This window comes from Salminus brasiliensis, chromosome 13, assembly GCF_030463535.1.
Source record: "Salminus brasiliensis chromosome 13, fSalBra1.hap2, whole genome shotgun sequence".
NCBI classification, from domain to species: domain Eukaryota; kingdom Metazoa; phylum Chordata; class Actinopteri; order Characiformes; family Bryconidae; genus Salminus; species Salminus brasiliensis.
In genome coordinates, this window is record NC_132890.1 from 16172983 (window position 1) to 16196215 (window position 23233).

Genomic DNA, 23233 nt, shown 5'->3' on the forward strand with positions numbered 1-23233 from the left:
TGATGTGATGTTGCAGGAAGTGAAGTACTCCTCCATGACTTACTACAGACTAGCTCTTTTTTTTATTTGAAACGCCCACTTTTTACAATGAAGATGTATATAATCAAGATAGATAACGTTATTAACGTAATTTACCAACCTGCACGTCTTGTTTCACATCACACTGAGGAAGAGAAATGTGTTCTGATTTTTGATTCACGTTGACTTTAAAGGTGGAAAGAAATCTCATTGGGATTTGATAAAACGTCAGGCAAGATCTTAGTTTTATAAAAGTGATAAAAGTACATTTCTACATGGTGGTGGGATAGTTATACTGCCACATTACTGGATCAATGTTGTGGGTAAGGTTTGGATATTAGGATTTATTTAAAAACCTGGGTAGAAGAGCAGAAGCAGCCATGAACCACAGCCTTTGAAATAGTTCCTCGTAATAATTAGTAATGTCATATCCAAAAGGGTACTAGGTGAAGGACATAATTCCTAGATCCAAAATAGAAACTCTTATGGCCTAGTTCTGGCCCATGGTTCTCAATACCTTACAGATAGTAGTCTGTATTAACTAATACAGAATGTTTGCCAAAATAGATGCTCTTAACAAATTAAGACTCCTGTTCACACCAGTAGTACTTTCTTACTAGTCAGTGTGCTCTGTCCTGGAGATGGAGATCTTTTTAGTGCCCCATAGGAACAGCACAGCTTGATTTAAGATTAAAAGGAAAGGCATGTTACACCATAGCTTAAACAAAATCAATTATTAAATGAATATGATTGTAGAAGCAACTATAAATGTAACTGTCAAAACAGCTTTCTAAATCATTCTCTTGTTTTATCTGTGAATGTCTATTCGGGATCTCCACTGACGTTAAATTTTGCAGCCTGCCTCTTTGCATTCCCTTTCAGAAATAACTCTTATGCTTTTTCTTTTCTATAACATAGATCATTCCCCAGTAAAGCCAGTCCACGTGTTCCAGAAAAACGCTATGAAACCCCAGTGCCAGACTATCCTCCTAATAACAGAGTCAGTGCCAAGGACGCCACGAGGAACCTTAATGTGGGCCCAGGTAGGTCTTCCAGAGTTGTCCACATACATACCTACATACATACATGTTAAAATGCATATGCTGTTTTAGATAGACAATCTCACGTAGCAGCTATCTCTCAAAGCTGTTGTGTGGGGCTGCATTAATTTACATTAAACAATCGGGGGGGCATCTTTGTTTGTGTTAGAACTTTCAGTACAACAGTGGGTCCATTGATACGGATTACAACCACAGAGATAAGAAACATACAATGAGTAGCATAATATGCTCAGTTAGAGTGTTGTGAGGCACCATATTACCATCATCCACTGCCTTCCAAAGAAGAGGACCTGCGTCTGTGGTTGAAGGCGTTAAATATAAAACTTCCACCCAAATGTCCATACGTCTGCTCTTACTGTTTTATGAAGGGGAAACCACCACCAGAACACCCTCACTTAGGGAAATGGCTCAGTAATGAGCAGTGACGCAGGCGCATCAGTGCTTGTGAGGTCCCCAGGCCAACATTTTACCTGACAGCCTCAGGAGCTAAGCTAGATCTCCGTTGGACTTCATTCTGGCATAATGCCAAGCAGATGTACAGTAGAGTATTCTACTGGGTGATTGATCTGACACGGTGAATCTTCTCTGAGGCTTCCACACATTGGAGTTACTCCAATGTGCACATATATGTCTGTATCAGCAGAAACAGTCATAACGAGGCTCTTTGAAAGACTAAATCACACAGAGGGCAGATCAAACGTGCAGTTCTTACCCAGCTACCTCATTTATTTTCAATTTATTGTTAGTCAAGGGCAGGGAGATCAAGGTAGGCTTTGGTGTTTCAGACACTGTAACGTGGTAGGAAAAGGGGGTGCAAGGAAGTCGAAACACTGCACTCAGAAGTGTAAATAAATGGCAAACAGAATTATATTTGTGATTTTTCTTTTTTTATGTAAATTCTGTAGAAATGTCCTCTGAAGCTAACAGGAAGGGTCTATACATAACTTGCATGCAGCCATTCTCATCAGTAAGACTGTTAGTGCTTTGTTTGAATTAGGGCCTGACTGGTTACAACATACTGTCACTTACTGCCTAATATGATTGTCTTTAACTCAAATAATAATTGTCAGGATAAGAATACAAGTGATAGATTAAATTGTATGTATGTATATAAGTATAGTAAAATATGATGATTAAAACAGAACACTTGCTACCTGTGTAAAGCAGTTTGGGGACAGGATTAGTTTAGCAGATTTTGGAGACTGCATGCTCCCCCAAGTTTTTCCAGTTTTTTCTCAAGTAGGGAGGTGCTTACTATCGTTGTGCATGGCACAGATACCTCAGGCCGTTCAAGTCTGCAAACTACAGATGCTGAATGACGTATTTCACTCGAGTAGCTTCTGGCAGCTTTAGGAAGGTCATTGTGTAGCGTAGCTTAAAGTCTACATACGTGTTGTCGCTCCAGTGACTCGTAATAGGGTAATTGTGTAAAATCCTATAATATTACCACGTTAGTCCACATGCAGATGCCATGCATCTCTCAGCTTGCACAATGCTTATGTATTAGCTCTCCATAAGGAGGAGCTCAAAGCCCTATTTGTATTTACTGCAGTAGTGTAAAAGTGACTTGCACACCACACCCGTAGAAAACAAATAATTCCTGCATGTTGTTGCTTTAAGTCTTAAAAAAGTCTACTGTAACTTATGTAACTGGCTATATGTTGGTGACTTTCTTGGGTTAGTTCAAATCAACGTGGCAACATGGAATCCAAATGTAAACTCAACAACAGAAACAGCTAAAAAGCCTGTATTTGTTGTAATACAATGCACACATACTGTCCAGTCCTCTGTTGAATGTGAAAACATTGTGACTGTACCATGTTTTTGACACTGTCACATCAGATGCTATCACATAAGAGCCTCCCTCTAAACAAAGCAGTACTGGTCTGGAAGGGAGCTGCAGTGTTAGCTACATAATCATTCTTAGGAGACGCTAACAACACAGGGCTGTCCGTGTGTCAAGTCAGCACTTTCTGTAGACTCAGCTGCCATAGTGTGTCTGAGTACACTGTATGATGCAATCTGAGAGAAGAGAGAGACGAAAAAAGCAATCCCATATTCTTCAATCCACTTTCCCATTAGACTTCTAACTGTAGAGCGGGGGATGCATTGACTGACTGATTTAAATTTAATTACTTGAATCATTAAAAAAAAAGAAAAAAAAAAAAAAAGAAAAAAAGCAACCTAGGGGAGATTGTACGAAGTACAGGGTCTAACAGCCGCTAGCCTAGCACTAATGTGACAGGGTGGTACAGAAACCTGCACAGTATGCACTACATTAAGACAAATAAAGGCATTTTAACAATTGTTATTGTTGTGTTTACATACTGAACCCTGTGTGTGACCCAAAACCCAAAACACTAACCTCTCTAGTATGAGTCTCTGGGATGGCTACCGTTCCTCAGTCGGGACACTAACGGCCGCTCTGCTGGCTTATGCTGCTTAGCTGGGAGGCTAACGTCTTCTCTACCGGCTCCAAAGTCTAAGCTGCTTGGAGCTGCTTCCTGAAAGGCTGCAGTTATCCGTAATTAGGGGACGAAACAGTGACTCCAGAGTTATATGCAAAGGTTTGAGCACCCATAGAAGCATTTTCTACAGATAACTTATAATGCTCATAGTTGTGCGCACTGTGATGCACAATTACTGAGTTTGCTGGTTAATTTTAAATATTATTTATTTGAACCATAAGGTGTGGCATGTGTAAATGTGAACAACATTCATACAGCCAATAGATTGTTATAATATCCCTTAAAAATGAAGGTGCTTTAGATACTTTTCTGATGTGATGCCACCAAAGATGCCATGTTTGTAATAGAGATGTGAGAGTGTAAAGAACCTTTAAAATGATAAAGAAAATGTACATGAGGTGAAGGTTCTTTGGACCTTTAAAAGATTCTACACACTCATACATCCCCATCACAAGCCTGAAAAGTGGTTCCTCTATGGCATCACTCCAAGAACCATTTAGAGAATCTAAGGAGAATCTAGTGCAGTGCAGAGAGTGCAGTGAAGGCACTTGAGGGCATCTAGAGCTCTGCTGTTGCTCTTGTTAGTTTGCTGCTTGTTGATTTCTCCACCTGCGGGTACTGTCCAGTGTAGTCTGCTGAAGATGCTGTCCTGTATTTGAACCAGTTTTGTTAGCTTTGACAATTAAAAATGACACAAAATAGCTTAACAACTGTAACAAAAATGAAAATGACACAACTAAAGAAAAACTATAACACTTAATAAAATGTGTGCAAAGCTAGGGGTGATCCTGTCTAACTGTATACCACAGTACCTGTCCAGCAATGTCAAAATAATTGAACATTATAAAAGTAAATCCCTTTTGTCATCAATGGACACATCAGTGATATTGCTGAGGAAAGCACCACGTGCCAATTTAGGGAAACACTGGTAGAAGTGCTCAAATTGATGTGCTTCAGACTTTATTCATGGTCATTTATTGAGATCTGCTTCAATTACTTGCTCCCTTTCGCTGTAAAGCTGCCATGCTCAATAAGCCAATATCCATGAAATGACATAGCAGCGCTTATTAAAATGCTCTCTTCTAAGGCCGGCGTTGAGAGGGCGGCATAAGTTTTAAATTTCCCCCAGACACACATAAAGCCGCCCCTGCTCACTATAAAAGCAGTCATTGCAGCTGTCAGCTCCTCCATGGAGAAAGCTTTGTTCCAGCTGTCATTTATGAGCATCAGGCAGAACATATTGATCAATACTCCTGTATGACTTCTTCCACTCATAGCACATTCTCTATTCTGCCTCTCTCTCTCCCTCTCCCTCTTTCTCTCGCACTGTCTCTCTCTCTCCCTCTCTCCCTCTCCCTGTCTTTCTCTCTCCCTCTCCCTCTTTCTCTCTCTCTCCCTCTTTCTCTCTCTCTCTGATTCAATATTCAAAGTAGCTTTATTAGCATGACTGTAATGAGTAAAAATCACAACATAAATGACAGCAGGAGAGGTAGATGGCTCGCTCTCTCTTACTCTCCCACATTGCTTCAGTGTGATGCTGACCATCATGGGCATCTGGTAGCCGATGCATTAGAGCTGGGTACCCGGCACTCTCTTCCAAGCGAGTTGGTTGCCCAGTGACATTGCATTAGCGGCAGTTAGAAAAGAGACGATTGCTTGTTGATCCCAGTTTTGGGGTCATGACATGTAATAGGGGGAGAGTACTAACGAGTGGGTGGGTAACTGGCTATGTAACATTGGAGATAAAATGAGGTAAAATAATAATAATAATAATAATAATAATAATAATATTCTTTATTTAAATGTCAATGTCCTTAGAATCCATGAACTGTAGGAACAAGAGTGAGAGTCTCTCTCTCTCTCTCTCTCTCTCTCTCTCTCTCTCTCTCTTTTTCCTGTCTCTTTGTCCTATACACACAACTTCACTGCATTCTCATACTGCGCCTCAAATCTGTACAAATATAAGTATTCATTTTTTTCTGATATACATATTTCTGGTGGTGTGTCCTCTGCCAGTATCATCGCTTTAATTCTAGAAGATGACATATTCCTGTTGTGCTTCACTGGCTTCTCTCTCTCCATCTCTCTCTTCACTGATCAGACTGCACTTTGCTAGGCGAACAGCTAAAAATAAACACGCGCTCATGTTTTTTACTTATTTATTTATTTTTGCCAGCCAAAACTTCCCCTCTGTGTAACATTCGTATCATCACTGTCATAACAAGCACTTAAATCCGCAATGGTAACTTTATAAGCACCTATAAAAATCTTAATTTTTGCCAATATATATTCAGCTGGTTATAAGGTGTAGATGTGACAGCCATGGGATGAATGCACTGATGGGTTTTAACTAAAGTCTTGACATTGCTCCCAGTCTATTATTTTCAGTAACACAGCACGAGGATCTACTTGAAGACCTTGACCTGTGAACCTGAAACTGAAATACTGGTCAAATTACTGCAAATAATTGTTGGAAATGACTGGTAATATAGAAAAATAATAATTTGCTATAATTTTAAGCACAGTCCACATTATTGTGATAGGGCTGAGATCAGGACTTTGGCAAGGCCATTCAAAAAGCTCATATTTTTTTAAAGCAGATAAAGTCTCTAAATATAGTCTCTAAGGTATCTATTCAAAAACCACCTTCGTGCAGAGATGGCAAATCAAGAGAGGAAAAATCCATCCCAAGACTTTGTCCCAACCTGGGTGGCTCCAGGGCAATGGATTTTTACTTTCTGGATCTGCATTTGTCACCTTTGTCTTTGTGTGTTTGCAGCCATTGTCCTTTTAGAACACCTAACCTTTACTCCTCCAAACACATCTCTGGTCACTGTGGCCAACCAACTTAAAACGTATGATTTCATTCCGACCATAAAACTTTCCTCCAGAAGACTTTAATGTCCATGTGGTCAGCTGCAAACTTTAGTTGATCTTAAAAGTGTTGAAAGTGTTCTTGTACGGTAGCCTCTTAGTCCATGGCAATGTTTCTACAGTCGCTTGAGTGTAGACAGGGACACTGGTGTTCCAGCAGACTCTAAGAGACATTCCTGACTTGTGTAAATCTATAGTTGTCCTTCTCAGATCTGCACTGACCTCTTGGACTTTCCCATTCCTATGTGTTGGTAAGACAGAGAAAAGCTACTAGCTGTAGTCAATCATCAAATAGATGTTTTAGAACTTTCAGCATCACTGAATTAACCATCTCAGTGTATTTATGTATATTTTTGAACCCTGCATGTATAATATTGATCCTTTGTTGATTTCAGAAAACCTGAAAGGCTGTGCACCACAACTGTAGATGAAAATATCACTACATTTCTGCTCACTCCAGATCTAAATCAGAAAAGTTACGACTGACACTATCAAACGTTTCTGAATGAGCTCCAGAATTGGAAAGCATTTAGCAGACGCTCAGTGTAGTAAACTCTCAGTGTAGATAGTAGGGGTGCAAGAAAATATTGACATATTGGAGTACTGCAGTATTATGTTTTACAATATTTTTTATATATGCTGTTTTCCTAAAATTTGATTTAAAAATCACAATATATCATCTTGCTTACAGTATTGCAATATGTAACAGTATATGGAATCGCCACTCTTTCATGGTACGTATTGTATTGCCAGGTTCTTGACAATACACAGCCCTAGTACATGAGCAGGAGGGCGAATGAGCACTGGTTCGTTGCCAGTTCAGATCAGCTTTCAGTGTTGTTCTCATCAAGCTTGGCTACTGGACGGAGCTGGGTTTGGCTTATGTGCCTCTGCTAATTACAATGACATTTCCACTTGCACCAGCGCATGGCACAGCTCAGAGAATACACCATCAACTTTATCATTTTCTCCAGACTTAGCTGGACTATCGCATCCTTTTATTTCTAGGTCTTTATCATGCCCATGTAATTAAGAAGGTCTAATCCTGAATTAACTAATCTCAGCCTTGTCTTGGACATGGTCAGGTTTTGGACTCAATGGATTTGGATTTACATTTTAAAAGAAGTGTGTGTGTGTGTCTGTGTGTGTTGTGGTTGTGCATTCTTTGACATTTCGCAGCACGTCTGCAGCAGAGTGTGAGAGGAGTTCCCATCTGCCAGTATGTCTGACAGTATGTTACAGCCGGTGCGCACAGGGAGCGCTGTCATCAGCATGGCTGCCTCACAATAACAAGTCTGTTATCTGTTACAGCCTGAAAGAAGCTGAACTGAGACCACTTTCTCTTAATCTGGGGTTTGGCTTAAGTTAGCGCAAATTCTGCCCCCTCCACTTCTAGAACTACTTTTAGTTTCATTTTGGGTTTCAATCAGTGTTGGACTGGGGTCTGCATTCAGCCCTGGGCTTTTGTTTAGACCAGTCCACCACAAACACAGTGACCTCCCTGTGAATAGTCAGTCTTACTATGTTAATTAGCACATTTATACATTCACTACAACAAATGTTTGTGTTATATTTTTGCTGACCTCACCAAACGTCTAATCAGTTTTATTGTTTACGTGATCAAATCACGTTCGCATTTTCTTTAGCGGCATAAGAAGCCACATATAACACCCTCAGGGATCTAAACAACTTTAACAAGAGCCAAATTGTGATGGCTAGACGACTGGGTCAGAGCATCTCAAAACATCAAGCAGGTCTTGTGGGATGTTTTCCTGGTATGCAGTGATCAGTACCTACCAAAAGTGCTCAAAGGAAGGACAACCAGTAAACAAACTACAACTTACAACTTACAGGATCTACTGCTTGGTGCCAGATAACACATGACATATTTAAAGGTCTTGTGGAGGCCATGCCTTGATGGATCAGAGCTGTTTTGGTGGCAAAAGGAGAATCTACACAATGGCTGATTGGTGTATATTCAGAAATGTGCTGGATATTCAACACTTGTGAATGCAAGGTGTAAATAAAGGCATGTATATATATATATATATGTCTATATATATATGCATATATGTCAGACTCAGTAATAATAGCTGTTTCAGCTCATGATGTAATTAGCAATGTCTTTGTTAGGGTTTTCAGCCTTTGTGAGTTCTTTGTGTGATTTAAGGGAAAACATGAGCCGATCTTGATCCCCTGATCTAAATGAGATTCACATAAACTTGTAGCTTTTGTTATTCGTGGAAGCCAAATGGTCATGGGTTTCAATTTTCTTGTCTTGGTGTTTTTTGTCAGATTTTACTTGCAATTTGCATCCTTTCGACACATTTTTACACTCTCCGTTTTCCCAGTCAGGAGCTCAACAAGAAGCAATTGGTGGTGCGGATGATCTATTGGTGTGAGAGGAAAACCGAGTCAGTCTTTAGCCCCCAAAATCAAGCATTAGCATTCACAATTTCCAAGTATTGATTTTTATGACTGAAGACATTCAGAAATTGAACGGCCAATGAGAGAGCTAGGAGAGTAAAAATGTATAAAAAAAAAAAAGCATAGAGAAGCACAGGGACAGGGAGAGTGAATAGGGTCTGTATTTTCACAACCACAGCTTCACCCATACTCTTATCTCTTGACTCTTAACTCTTATCTTTTGCACATCTTGTTTGTGGGTTCGTAACCTGCAGCATATTTAGCTCTGTGGTTGTTGATAATGTGAACTCTTGCACTTACTCTCTTGAGGTTTGTTAGTTTAAGGATATTTGTGGCGTTTGCCACAGCAGACCCGTTATGTGCGTGTGATGCCCCATCTTTCTAATTGTGTTGTGTGTGTCCGCGCTCAAGACAACAAAAACGACTGGGAAGAACTGACGTTAAGTGTGAGATGTCCTCTGTCTATAAGCCTGGTAGGATGTTATCAATTGTGTGGTGTAAGCCTGGCTTTAAGGAGATTTCCGTGCCGCCGTCACACTCCACTAGCTCATTAGGGAGCCGCCCCTAGATTTATTTAAGCCTCCTTTGCAGCATTCACATAATCCAACAAACAAATTATTTTAGTCAGAATAATACACCCTAATCTAGACTGTGCGTGCAGTATGAAGACTGTTATGAGTATTGTAATATGCCTTGCTTAAAGTACACTAAAACATGGTTACAGATTGCACCAGAACTTTGCCAGGGTCTGCATTAAAAAATAAATAAATAAACAGTAAAAGAGTATTGATTTTTCTACTGGATACTTTGGTTGGCTGTCACTTGTCATAAAACCAATCAAAGTAATCAGTGTCTCCCCTTTTATCTGTGTGAAGAGATCGATGTGGCCTATTAGGATCCCAACGCAGTCATGTTGCCATTCTATAGTCGTGCCCATATTAAGCACTCCCAAGTCTTTTTTAATATGAAATAAATGAACACTATCTTTGGAAATTGCAACCCAATAGTCACACTAAGCTTCTGTTGGCGAATGTTCACGAGCGAAATTACATTCATTGCAATGAGCCTGCTCAGGTTGCGCAAACCCCTGAAAGGGGACCCAATTCAATAGACCTAAACTTTTCTAGCTCCTCAGCTGAGAGGCGCATGACACACATCACCCACTGTCCCATATAAGGCAGCTATACATACAGGGCTGCAATGTACTGTAGTGATTATTTCATTATCTCACATAATTATCCTCACTTTTGTATTTTGTTGCTTGTGATAACCAGGTTAGTGCTCTCACCAGTAGCAATTCATCAGATAGAATTATATGCTTTGTGTTTTTACTGTTTACGGTTGGCAAGTTATCTAATGTTAGTGTGCTAACAGCACCAAAATGCTTCACCAGTCACAGCTACTTCACAAGGCAATGCGAACTGAATATGTCTTGTGTGACCTCAGCTTACGACTGGCAACTTGTAGTTAAGTTTCTTCAGCCGTAGTAAAGTGCTGTTTGAATAGCTGGTGTGGTTGTATAAAAATGTTAAATTTAATAGCTGACTTGCTTTCGTGCAGTGTCATTTCAAAGCGCAGGACAGTTAGTCTGCTTTTTGCATGGTTGTAGCAGTGCTGATATTTCAACTCTTCATTTTCAACTTCATAATTTTAAGATTCAGTGGCATTCAGCTAAAAAATTTACATATAAGAATAAATGAATCAGAATCTAAATCAATTTATGGACAAATAATTTGCAGTAGTAGAGTATAGAGGATACTAAAGCTGTCCTATTTAGCTACTTTATTTACTTTATTTGAATCTGCTTAATTACCTTTTCAATAACTTTTTTACTAGGCATGTCCTGATCCAGGCATATATCAGGTATTTTAATCCCAATCTAGTTCCAAATCTTTTTTTTGTTTTGTTTACCATGGTGTTCAGAGCGCCATCTGGTGTCCTCAAGGTGCCATTATCTGGCATTATTCCCTGATGGTAGCAGTAAGGACATTCTCAGAAGGTAAATAAATGTAAAAAGCATGAAAACAAAACAGAATAACATGTAATAAACAAATATATAAATAATAAATGTGTAAATGCTCTGTTTTACCCACAGAGAACTGCATGACTTTCTTTTTAGGTCCAGTTTCTTTTTAAACTAGCAGTAAAAAGGCACGTTCAGAATCAAGTGGAGGAAAAGGCAAATGCTAATACAATGCTGCAGAAACCCAATCATAGCACATTCACCTCATAGTAAAACAGTTCACATCAGTAGTCAACAAACAGCAACATATATCAATCCAGTGTTTGTACCATCACACACACAGGGAGTAGTTAGACTGCAGTTTTTTTAAAGGAACTGGGAGCTGATTGGTCAGGGAGGAGAGTCAGAGTGGATTATAAGATATTAAGCACATTAAAATCATTTTAAGAAAAGACTAAATCAGTCAGTCCAGAATATCTCATTATAGAAACTGATGAAAATAAAGTGGTTTTATGTCTGTATTAATCAGCAGCACATCTTATCTGAACTGTGTGTGAGTATTTATATACATAAAGATCGGATCGACATTGTCTAATACTCAGTATTAAGAGACTGGGATTTCATCAGGAGGCAAAACAACCTGATCGGGACATCCCTACTTTTATATGTATGTGAATGGACCCCCTGACTGAGTGGGCATAAATGCATACAAAATAATTATTTTAATTTTACAGTTATTATACATTTCTCGTGCTAATAAATTAAAATGATAAAATATATCATTATTTTGATGCACTGAAAATATATGCACATAAGGCATTTATTGTATAACATTGCACATCATCTCATTGGCTCTAACACAACCTGTGAATTGAGTATTGCAAGGTCCAGTTTTATGATAACAGTAAACAAACAATATATAGTGCAACTCCACACTGATCCCAGTCTTAACCAATAATTAGAGAATCTACAGAACTCAAGTTAGTATGAAAGCCAGAACATGACAGAGAGAGCAGTCAGAGCCAGTTCAGGAGTTTAGCCCAGCTGAGTGCTACCACTTCAGCACTAAATCTCTAAAGAGAACACAGTCGTCACTATGGTTACGGCTGATGTGCTCCCGATTCGTCCATGCCCTGGAAGGCTCGTCAGTATTGCGGAAGTGTCATAGCTAATTGGTTTGGCACCTTAAGCGGTGCTGACTTAAAGGCAGGGCAGCTTTTTCTCCTCATTAACTGGACATGTCTTTGCACGCAGAGAGCGGGTGGACACTGTATTAATCATTGTTGATTTAAACACAATGCTCATTCTCCCTCCTTTACTGCACACTTTAATAACCGTCACCTTTGTGGAAAAGCCAAAGCAGTCATCTAGTATGGTTTACAATGACCATAGCCGTCCTAACAAGCTTGACTTCAGGTTATAATGTTTCAGAAATAAAGGCTGCATGCTTGTTTTACACTGTTTTGATGTCATGGCAGCCATCCTTTAAGGGTTTTAGAGGAATACATGTGAGGTGTAGTGCCTTCATTCATTACACAGACCTTTATTCAGACATCTGAAAGAAGTGACAGTAATACAGAACCTGTATAAAGTCCATGGGAGCTGAATATGTCTGTATTTTTTTTTTATTATGCCAGGGCCTACAGAGGTGAGGAAAGAAGGCTTGGAGACTCAGATCAACCGCCTGGCTGAGCTTATCGGACGCCTGGAGAACAAGGTGAGACTTTTGTTGTGTTCAATTACATCCTAATACTCTGAGTCATAGATAATAATAACATACTTAGAGCCACCTGAGGAACACATCCCACCTCATTTCACCTCTGCATCTGCTTGTGTATTCATAGTATGCTAACAGACCCCACAACACTGTGATGATGTAGTGATAACAACTCTTATAGCTGCCTAATTCAAAACAAAGATCTCAAGTGGGATATTGATTTGTAATAGAGTGAGAAAAGGAGTCCTATATGCAGCTGGAGCTTTCATGATCATGAGTCTCCCTTATAGCTTACAGTGCTAAGCCGTATAGTGTTTCTAAAGCCCAGCTCCATATAGCCTCTCTGTAGATCTCACACACTTCAAGATAATTGCATACACTCACATTCAAGAAGCATGAGATGAGATTCCGATAGCATAGGGCATACCCACATCCCATGGAAACAGTGGAGGCAATTATAGAGACCTGACATCTATACTTTTGCAATATCATCTTTTATTACCTCTCCCCTCCCTTGTTGCCTCCTCAATAGTCCCTTAGGGTTATTTGCAATCTAAAGAATCAGTCGAAACATTGCAATGGCGCCAATAATATTTAAAGACTTCTGGACGCTGTGGTATTCAGTGGTGAACTCCCTCAAATAAATAACCACAGTGCACCACAGTGTAAGATCCCATCAGTGCAAAAAGAATGTGAGAGACCACACATTCAAGTGTCTCTATCCTGCCACAGGCGGACTCTATCATCCCGTTCTTGGATAAAATGACTCCAGCCTGGAATGACGAGGTGATATGACCTTTTGGCTTCTGCGAGTTTACAGAACCTGAAGATAGAAATGCAACCATTCCAAAAATTGTCCCCCTACAGGGACAGACAGAAGGGATGATTATGTTTGGAGAGTGTATGTGCAGTTAGCACCATGGCTAATGGTGTCCCTAGTTAATACTGCTGTGTCTGGCAGGTGGGTCTGATTGTGGAAGCTAAGAATATCCAGGCAGGTTGATTCCACACTCAGTGGAGTAGACTGTCCCAGTGGGTAGCAGTAAATGGAAGGGAATTAGGTCTTGTGGTGGCATTCTACTATCCTGAAGCCCTGGAAACGGATTTGGAGAGTGATTCACAAGTGTCTTAAAGCCCCTGGGAACCTAAATCTGAGTTTACTTTCTGATTAAGGTAATGTGGCTCCTCATGCCTCCCAATATAACTTTACAAAGTATGTCTTATGAACATCTGCCCAAAGTCTAATGAATGTAAATTGCTCTCCTCTCAATGAATGGGCAGTCCTACACCCTCTCTTCGAGTCTGAACAACCTGGTGAGCTAAAGCTAAAGCTAAATCTGGGAAGCTGCAGCTGCCCTACGTGGCCCCTCATCCATTCCAGGTAGGTCCCGACACAGCACCTTAGCCGGGGAGATCCTCCTGCTAAATGCCGCAGTGAAGTGGAGGGATGACTGGACGCACAAGGCAGCTTGTGTTTACATATTTGCTGGGTACTGCATTACAGATATCCAAACCTCACTAAGCCATAAAGATCTGAAATTCAAACAAAAAGCTAAAAAACACTTCTCCGTCTCAAAGCTGTGTGCGTTACCATGGTAACGTTAACAAAGTTTTGTTCACTAGTGATAAAGAGCTGTCAATCATGCATTTTCATTAAAATATTGACCAGACTGTTCTCAGAGAGGTCTGATGAGTATATTTAAGCAATTTTTGAGTAGCATTTTATCATATTTCTGCTTTGTGTTTTATATTTACACTTTGCTGAATGTCTTCACTTAACACCTTCTAAGTTGGGTTAGTATTATACAAAACATTCAGTACATCAAAATGTGTTCCCAGGGGCTTTAAGTTTAAATGAAATTAAATTTAAATAAATTAGAAATTATCTCAAAAAGTGATGTCTGCATTTCTATACTTATAAATACTTTGCTAGTTAACCTACCTGCATCAGCAGCTTCCAGGTAAATGGTGCCAATGCTGAGTGAATTGACCAAAGTGCACACATCGGGATAAGGATTTTCTCCTTTCAAGCATCTAATTACTTCAGTTATTTCATTAGAGTTCCTCTATTAAAGTGTTCTGTATTGACTCTATGCTCTAATGCCTTAAGCCTTATTCGGCTGATGATTAAAGCCTATTCAAAGTTGAAGTGTCTCACTCTGTTTGTGATTGGCTGTAGGCATGGTGACAATCTGCTTTATCTGTCCCAGAGAGTCCTATTCTATTGGCAATACTTATCTACAGGAACTAGACAAGCTGTGTGTGTCACCAATGGGTGCAACTTAAAGTAACTGAATGCACTAATTAGAAAAGGTGTCCACAAATATTTGGACATATAGTGTATACATATAAGTATATTTGCATAGCTCCTTATCCTCAATTACAGCTTGTTTTCATTATATTTTCTGAAAATGTATAAGTGTATAACAAACTGCTTGCCACACTATCTGCACTGCTATCCCCAGACCCACATCCTTGGGTCATTTTAGTGTAACTAATATCTGCATTGTATGCTGATAAGATGTTCGTCACATGCATTTACAGATGTGTCTCAAGTTAATCAAACTAAAATCCAGTTGCTTTGTTGGATGGAATATGCAAATTTGCTCATTGCACAGCAATTATTGCTGGTGTTTTGGTTGTACTGTGAGGAGTTGTGGTTGTCAGATGCATTTTGAGAGACATATGCGTTTACACTGCTACCAATTTTGTTTGTTTTAAATGTGTTTACACTTAAATTTATGTGTTGCTTTACCTTATCCAGATATAATCCTGATTCTGAAGACGATGAAGATGAAGTGACTAGGTGTAAACAGGGTCACTGTCCTGCATGTTCTGAAGTATTTTAACCAGTGATTCACATTGTTATCCACCAGAGAAAGGCATGACATGGATTCCAATCTATCTAGAACAGCAGCTAGATCAGTATTTGACACATACATTAGAGTAGTTGCTTTTGACTGCAAGTCATCCATAAAAATACAGCTTAACGATAAATAAAATAAAGACTTTCCCCATTTAAAATAAGATATACTACTTATCTTATTTGTAAACCATACGTCAAATAAAAACGCAAGGGTTATTTAGGCTACTTAAATAAATTAAGCAAACTAATTGTCTTGATTTAAGTGGTTCTTATTTAGCTGTGTAATTAAGCAGAGCAATTACTTAAGGCCAACATTTTTCTATGAGTCACGTATCCAGATTAAGTCTATACAACTTAAATAAATCAAGGTGATTGATTTTCTTCAATAGCTTAAGCAAACTCTGCAAACTTGGGTGTTACCCAGGGGCATTGACTTGCATATAATATCTTTTTAGTGGGGAGAGAATTTATGTTTCAAATCACAAAGAAATGTATTGTTGCTCAAGATTTCATTGATGACTAGATTGTGTACAATTTCCCTGTGGACCTGAATGGAGTGCGCTCCATACACAGTGAAGAAAGCCATTAAATCCAGTTAATTATACTGCAGTGTTGCTGTCTGTCCAAGTGATATAGTGAAGTGGAAATCAAGGCTAATTTAGCGTAGTGTTCTAGTACTTAAATCATTAAATTTACAGTACTCGTGCTATTGCAGCAGCAGCAGCTATTGTTCATAGTATTTCAAAGCAGTACTCCACTGGACATTTTATAAAATTAAAATTTGTTTGGAAATAATGTTCCATCATAGATACCACTATCTAAGTATCACTACAGAATTGTGTTGTTTGTTGGTTTGTTGTTTGTTTGTTTTTTGAACAAAGTGGAGTATATTAATATTAATTAATAAATTGTGATAAAAAAAAAATCTTTTAGATGCACAATGTTCTTGCTGATTTCCTCACACGCTCCACTGGAAAGTGAACAGTGTGCAGAACACCAGTTTGTGACACAGTACCGACTTTTGCTGTAGTCAGATCTTAGGGCTTAGGTTCACAGAAACATTGCTCTGGCTTGTTTCAATGCATTTGTCACGATTTCTTAAGATTTCCATAACCCTGCAGCTTCAATTTCTTTTTTTTATCAACCTTTGGTAGCATATTTTTGCATTAATATTCCACCTGCAGAAAGGAAATACTTTATACTTATTATATATTTTTAATTGATATCATTGAAAGTATAGTTTTAAATGTCAATCTGTGAACAGATAACCTAGGACACTGCTGACTCTGTGTGTATGAAATAACACATCTTTATAGAGATGGCCAGCACAACTGCAGCTTTCCTAATTTGAAAGATACCATATTGTCACAATAATATAATTTAAATACAATAAAATCACTTATTCCAGTTTGCAAATGCTAAACACTTTCGTTGAGAGATATTCCAGTTGCCGGTTAGGCAGACGTCAATATCTGCAGTTTTACGTTAATGGGCTACTAACAGCATAGCGACATTGTTCTAACTATTTTGATTCATAACAAACGTGAGCTAATTATAAAGAGCGCTTACAGATCCAGACAATGATCTGACTGCAAACTGTTTTCAGCCAACCTGTTAGCCATTCTGCTGTGTTATGTAGTAATAGAAAACACAGAACAGTAGATTCTAAGTTGGTTGCTCATGAAAATGCACTTTCACCATGCCTAATCTGGTGTGCATATTTGAAGTTAATTCGTTTTTCTCTCAGGCTCATTTCCAGATCCGTTGGGAGCAGTGAGTCGATTTTGTTGAAGAAAAGAAGTGTAGTTTCAATCAGTGCTTCATCTAGATCATCTTATTCTCAACTGCCCAATTCAAGTATTGGATGAAGCACCATTATTCCAGAGAACACTGCTTTACAGCTTAATGCTGAGGGATTTATACCCCTCTAGCCCACACCTGGCATTAGGAATGGTGCCAATAGGTTCATATTGATCTGCTCCAAAGAGTACTATTCTATTGCCAGTACTTCTCTACAGGGACTAGACAGGCAGTGTGTGTGCATTTTCACATCTGTGTCATTGCAACTTAAAGTACCTGAATGGATTCATTAGATGGGGCATCCATAAACATTTGGACATATAGTGTATATCACAACATGTAGAGTACAGTCAAAATGAAAAGTCTCATTGTTGTGCAGCCCTGTTCTCCACACATCCAAACTATGGTTTCAAATAAAAAAAGAAAAACAGCATAACAGCAGTGCATCAGTTTTCTCTCTAAAACTCTAACTAGCACACCACTGGAAGCTATTCCAGCAGATGGATTAGAGTTGGGTGGTCTGACTGGCTGACCAGCTTCTGGCTCACAGCTGACTGAATCGTCACTCTCATCAGCACGCTCTTGTTGTCTGTATAATGCAATCCTGCTGCTCGAAGGAAAGCGCATTTCCTTCGCTTCCCGTCTTAGCATTCCTAAGCCCTCTAGCCCATCGGAAGCTAGAGGCTGTGTCTCTCCCCCCCGCTGTTTCACTATGGGACAGTAGCCGCAATCCTCGCTCCCCCATCTCCTGATGGATTAGCTGCCCTCTCTGGCCGCTACAGGAGAGAAATTTCTGCATGTAAAGCATCATTAGCAGCCATTATGCACTCAGCTCTTTCACTAGGATGGCTTGCTGCCCTCCATCCACTCCATCTCTTAGGATCGGATGTGTGAAAATGCTTTTCATTGAAAGATTAGACATAGCTTAGACCAGGATTTTTCCGTTTCCAGTCCTGGAAGGCTGTTATCCAGCACAGTTTAGTGCTCTCCCTGATTAGATCTCATCTGGTTCAATTAATGGTTTAATAGGTGTGTTTTGAGCAGAGAAATCATCCAACTGTGCTGGATGCCGGCCTTCCGGGATCAGTGGTTAGTACTGGAAAAAAAAAAAACACATTTTACAAAGTGAAAAACCTTAAACCTAGCCAGTGTATATTACACATAAACAATATTGTGTTAAGTGCAAATGTTTTATTCATTTGGCAGATACAGTCAGTGTTACTTTGAATGATGTGTATGTTTAATTTTGCAAATGGTAATGCAGTGACAGAAATACTGACTATATGCTATATTGCATGTTACACCAGCATAGTCTTTCAGCTTATTCCTAGACTGCACATGCCAAAATATTAGTGGACAGCTCTTCTAATAAATGCATTCAGCTACTTTAAGTTGCACTTACATTGCTGACACAGATGTGCACATGCACATATACAGCTTGTCTAGTCCATGTGGAGAAGTACTGCCAATAGAATATGGCTCTTGGGAGCAAATAAACACAAACCTATTGACCTAATGCCAGGCATGAGCTAGAGGAGTATAAAGGCCTTATTAACATTTAGCTGTGGAGCAACAGAACTGTGTTCTCTGGAATGATGGAGCTCCATCCAATACAAAGTTGGGGATGAGGCGGGGTGGTGATCATTCAACTCTGCTTCAAAATCATCGCCCCATTTCGGAAGAAAGTGAATTAGCAATTGTCCTAATACTTTTGTTCATATTGTGCATGTAAAAATGTATGACTTAAAGAACCATTAGTATGATTAAGCATTTGCACCATTAAACAGCACCAAAGGAACGTAGGCTGTTGGAAGTACTGAGTAGAATTATAGACTGAAGTATTAATTTAACCACACATTTGTTTTCTATGCTTTTTGCTCAGCAACTTTTTACTTTTACTTTAGCCATTTTTAATTGAAGTAACATGACTTTTACTTAAGTAATAATTGCTCTGTTGTTAATAAAATGAATGAGGTCATCTTGTTGATGTTACTAAGTTCATGTAACTGAGGAAAGCTGAGTCAGCTGTGTTTCCATGAAATGCAGTGAGTTGGGTCAGTGCAACCTTTCCACTAGCTCCTGACATTTTCTATTATCTGCACAGCCTTGATGCTGATGACTGTAAGAGCATGTTAGCCTGCACCCTGCATCTGGGTGCTAATTAAATTCAGTGACTTAACTAAATGATGCAGGCCTATCATAAGCCTGTAACTTCAAGCACACTGTGCTATGCACTAACATTGTGACTATGGCAGTTCATAAAAGGATGGTTGGCTTCACATATCTTAGAAGAAACACTTTCTAATCTTTATTGTCCCAGTGCTGGTAGCATTTTGTGATGAATGGGGTCCTAGCAGTGTGTGGGAATTGACGATGATGAAACTGAGGAGAAATTCTAGAAAACTAAAAAAAAATAAAGAAAACTAAACATACATGTGTAGTTCTACTCTCAGTCATTAAACCGAACCCTGTTAAGCTAGATGTAGGAGTACTGTATAAAAACAATCAGTCCAGTTCATTAGAATTTACCCAAACTTTTTTTTTAGTTCGGTTTACTCGAATCCATTCAGTACATGCTACCGAATCAATTATGTAAGAAGCCACTCAACACAGTTTTATAAAGCCACTGGACATCATTTTTTTTCTTCAATATTTCAGTATTTCAGTTTACTTTACCCACCACTGGCTATTGGCAAAGGAGGTTCTTGATGATTTCCTCACACGCTCCTATGCCAGAGTTGATGTTGCACCCCACTTCAGCACATCAGAGGTGAAACATTACCTGTGGGTGATTTCATGCTGCCAAATGAGATTCACTTTTTGGAGAGAGATCAGTCAGTCCAGATGCGGCTGTTTTGGCAGAGTTTCGCTTCATCCGGCCATATCTAAGCCGCTTTCGGGCTTGGTTGAGGAGCGCGTCAGGCTTTTTCCTTCGCCCACCCTGCAGGAGTCATTGAACACAACTCTAATTGAGGAGGCAGATTCACTGGACCATTTGAGCAGATGGGAAATGAACTGTTCAGTTGTAATGAAACAGTAATGAAGTTGTAATTATCGCTGATCTACTGTCTGTCTAGTTATAAAAGTCTTGATCCTATGCCAGCCATGTATGAAAGAAGCTTAATAATGCATAGAGCATTGGTTTCAGCACCTCCGTGAGCTTGGTAGACTAGGATTTGAAGTGTTGCCACGCTCCACCAATAAGAGTCCTTGGGCAAGACTCTTAATACTGCATTCATCTATCTGTGTAATATGACTCAAATGTAAGTTACTCTGAATGAGAGCGTCAGCCAGTTGCCATAAGTGTAAAATTGTAATGCGAATTGAAAGGTATGTATTTTGAAATATTCATTTAAACATGTATTAAAGCATTTCTTACATCAAATTCCACAAACAGTATAGTGTAATAGCTACGGACCAACCACCTTAACCTTAAGTTGTTTTTGCTGGTAAGTGATGGGTAGGTGGGCAGGTTTGGGCGGTATGTGGGCGGGTGGGAAGTAAGGAAGGACGGACTAAAACTGTTTTTAATGGGCTGTTGTAAGAATGTGACTTTCACTCGACCATACTGATGTTCCACCCCCCTGGTGCTGTGATAGGGGTATGAAAGGGCAGTCCAGAATGCCTTGCTGAGCGTAAAAGCTGAACTGACTGTTTTGATTCTCGTTGCAGACAGTCTGGTTTGACCTGCATCAGCGGCTAACAGACACTGATGGTACAACTAGCGCAGTAAGTACTGGAGCAAGCCTCTGCATGAAGAGCATGCCAAAAGACATTCTGTGTTTTCACCAGTGAAGAAAAGCTGATACAGGTGTCAGCTAAGTTGCAGTTAAACTCATCATTGAAGTTCAACCAGGTTTGCAGGGCACATTTAGCAGTAAGTGCAATTGAGTGTGTAACAGATGTCCTGAATTGGAATTGTGGATTTGTCTGGTGGCAGCATTATTTGGAAACAGCACAAAGAATTTTTATATATACATGCTTCTATATATGCATAATACTGGGACTCTTTCCAGTACTCTTAAAAAGAATGGTTCACTAAAAAAGGTTATACATTATACCCCTGGCCAAGGCCTGCTGGGTGACCGACATTGGCTTCGTTAGGTTTTTCTGTAGAGCTGTGAGGCCAATATAATAGAAGATTAGATAGAAGATAGAAGTCTAAGTTGCCCAAAAAGATTTCAGGTGACGTAAATGTTTACATTTATACTACTTTCATCACGTAGCTTCAGTCCAAAACATCTTAAGACTATATGAATATTCAGTGAACCATTACTTCAAACCTCTGTTATTTTCCCAAACACATCTGCACCTTAGCTACATGTAGCCATGCTGTTGTGAGCTAATTTGACAACACATATTCAGTTAGCATATATATAACATTTATATATAATATTTTGTTTACAAAATCCAAATGTAAGAAAGTCTGCTTAATGTAGCCTTTTGTCAAGGAGAATAATCTGCTTTAGTGGAATTCCCAGCATCATCAGGGACTCATTTCCACCTCTTTATCTCAAGCATGAGAGCCAGAAGCCACACCATCAGTTCATTCTGCCTAGTGCCCAGATAAAGGCTGCTCCTTCTGCAGAGCACAGAAAGAACCATTCCATCAACCATTAAGTGTGCTTTTTTTACCCTTAATAGAAGACATAGCAGTCTCAACAGCATCTTATTAAACATATAGTTAGTGACTCCTCCAGCGCCTTAGCTTTGTGCGCAATAGCTTATTAAAATGTGCCTTCAGAGTAGGGTCGCTTATATGTGCATGGAAGCCAAAGCAAAATGTATATCAGCATGTTGAATTGAGCTTTCTGTGTACATCTGTGTTTTTTTTCACTATATATAGTAAATAAGGCACCATACTGTCCTTACTATTGGATGCACTACTACGGATTCTCAGCAGCCAAACACATATCCAAAATGTTCATTAGATAACTAAGGGCTTATTATTGATCAGCTGAATCAGAGTAGCAATTTAAGGTGACAGAAATTTATGCAATATTTATGCAATAGTTTGATCAACGCTGGGTTTTAAAATCCTTTTTTCTGCACATGTTTACGCACAGTTACTTTATATTTGGTAAGTTTAAACATAAAACAAGGTTTAGAGACCCTGATAACAAACTGTGTTTTTTTTGGCCAAGTTAGATTCCTTGCAGAACAATTCTACTTTAGCAATATACTTGGGCTGTCTTGTATCCACAGCAGAACTACACAGATACTTTATGCTTTGGATCATTGGTCTGTTGTAGAAACCAGCCATTTTACGAAAAACCCATCAACAGGAGCCCCTGCTGATTACTTGGCCACCCCTCAATATAGTATTCAGATTTATGGGTCAATCAGAACTACGGCATACTGACACATGAAGAGACTGAACATTGGTGTATTATATCAGGTTGCCTGGCTTTAATGCTGAATGAATCCACCTCAGTTAACCATAAAGAGGCATGAGCAGAAGTTCAACCTCAGACAAATTCAACCATGAGGAAAAACACATAACTACATCTCTGCTTTTTGTGACGGGCTAAAAATAACACAAATGACCTCTTTCCACTTCATCATCATATCTGTTACAGACGAACATCTTGGTGAGTGTCTTAGATCAAGCCCTTTTCCGTTTGTAACTGATTCCCACCATTCCCACCGTGTTGGAAAGGATGACCTGCTTATGAGCACAGATGTTGTAGGAGGTGTCGGAGGCTGTGCGGTGGAGAGAGATGGCGGGTCATGCCGGGACATTGCGCACTTTCTGATGAAAAATACATGGGGCCTTGTGTGTTTAGTAGAGCAGCACTCCAGCTGTGCCTTTGCTCTCCTTTAGAACGAAAATGCTGAGGTCAGGCTGTAGTGAGCTTATCTGCATTTGGCCTGCGATTTACAGAGATTTTTGATGCACGGCGGGTTTTGAGCAAATTGAATCATTCCTCCTTTTCCCCATTAATCCTTGTTAACGTTTAAATTGCCACGGAGCAAATAGGATTAGAACAGGCTCCGCATGACAGCTCTAGCCATGTGATTGACAATTTGCTGCGAGTG

The 23233-nt window shown here is 39.4% G+C and overlaps 1 protein-coding gene across 2 annotated transcripts in view; it reads left to right on the forward strand.

Annotated features, from left to right (window-relative positions):
* The window catches only part of necab2 (N-terminal EF-hand calcium binding protein 2), a 135016-nt gene that overhangs the window by 95633 nt on the left and 16150 nt on the right, over nucleotides 1–23233 (forward strand). Inside the window, exons 7-9 of one of the 2 annotated variants that reach the window (XM_072695519.1) lie at nucleotides 937–1061; nucleotides 12449–12528; nucleotides 20867–20923. In XM_072695519.1, coding sequence (XP_072551620.1) covers nucleotides 937–1061; nucleotides 12449–12528; nucleotides 20867–20923 — 262 coding nt within the window. The remainder of the gene's footprint in view (nucleotides 1–936; nucleotides 1062–12448; nucleotides 12529–20866; nucleotides 20924–23233) is intronic. The other variant, XM_072695520.1, reaches the window with a different exon arrangement.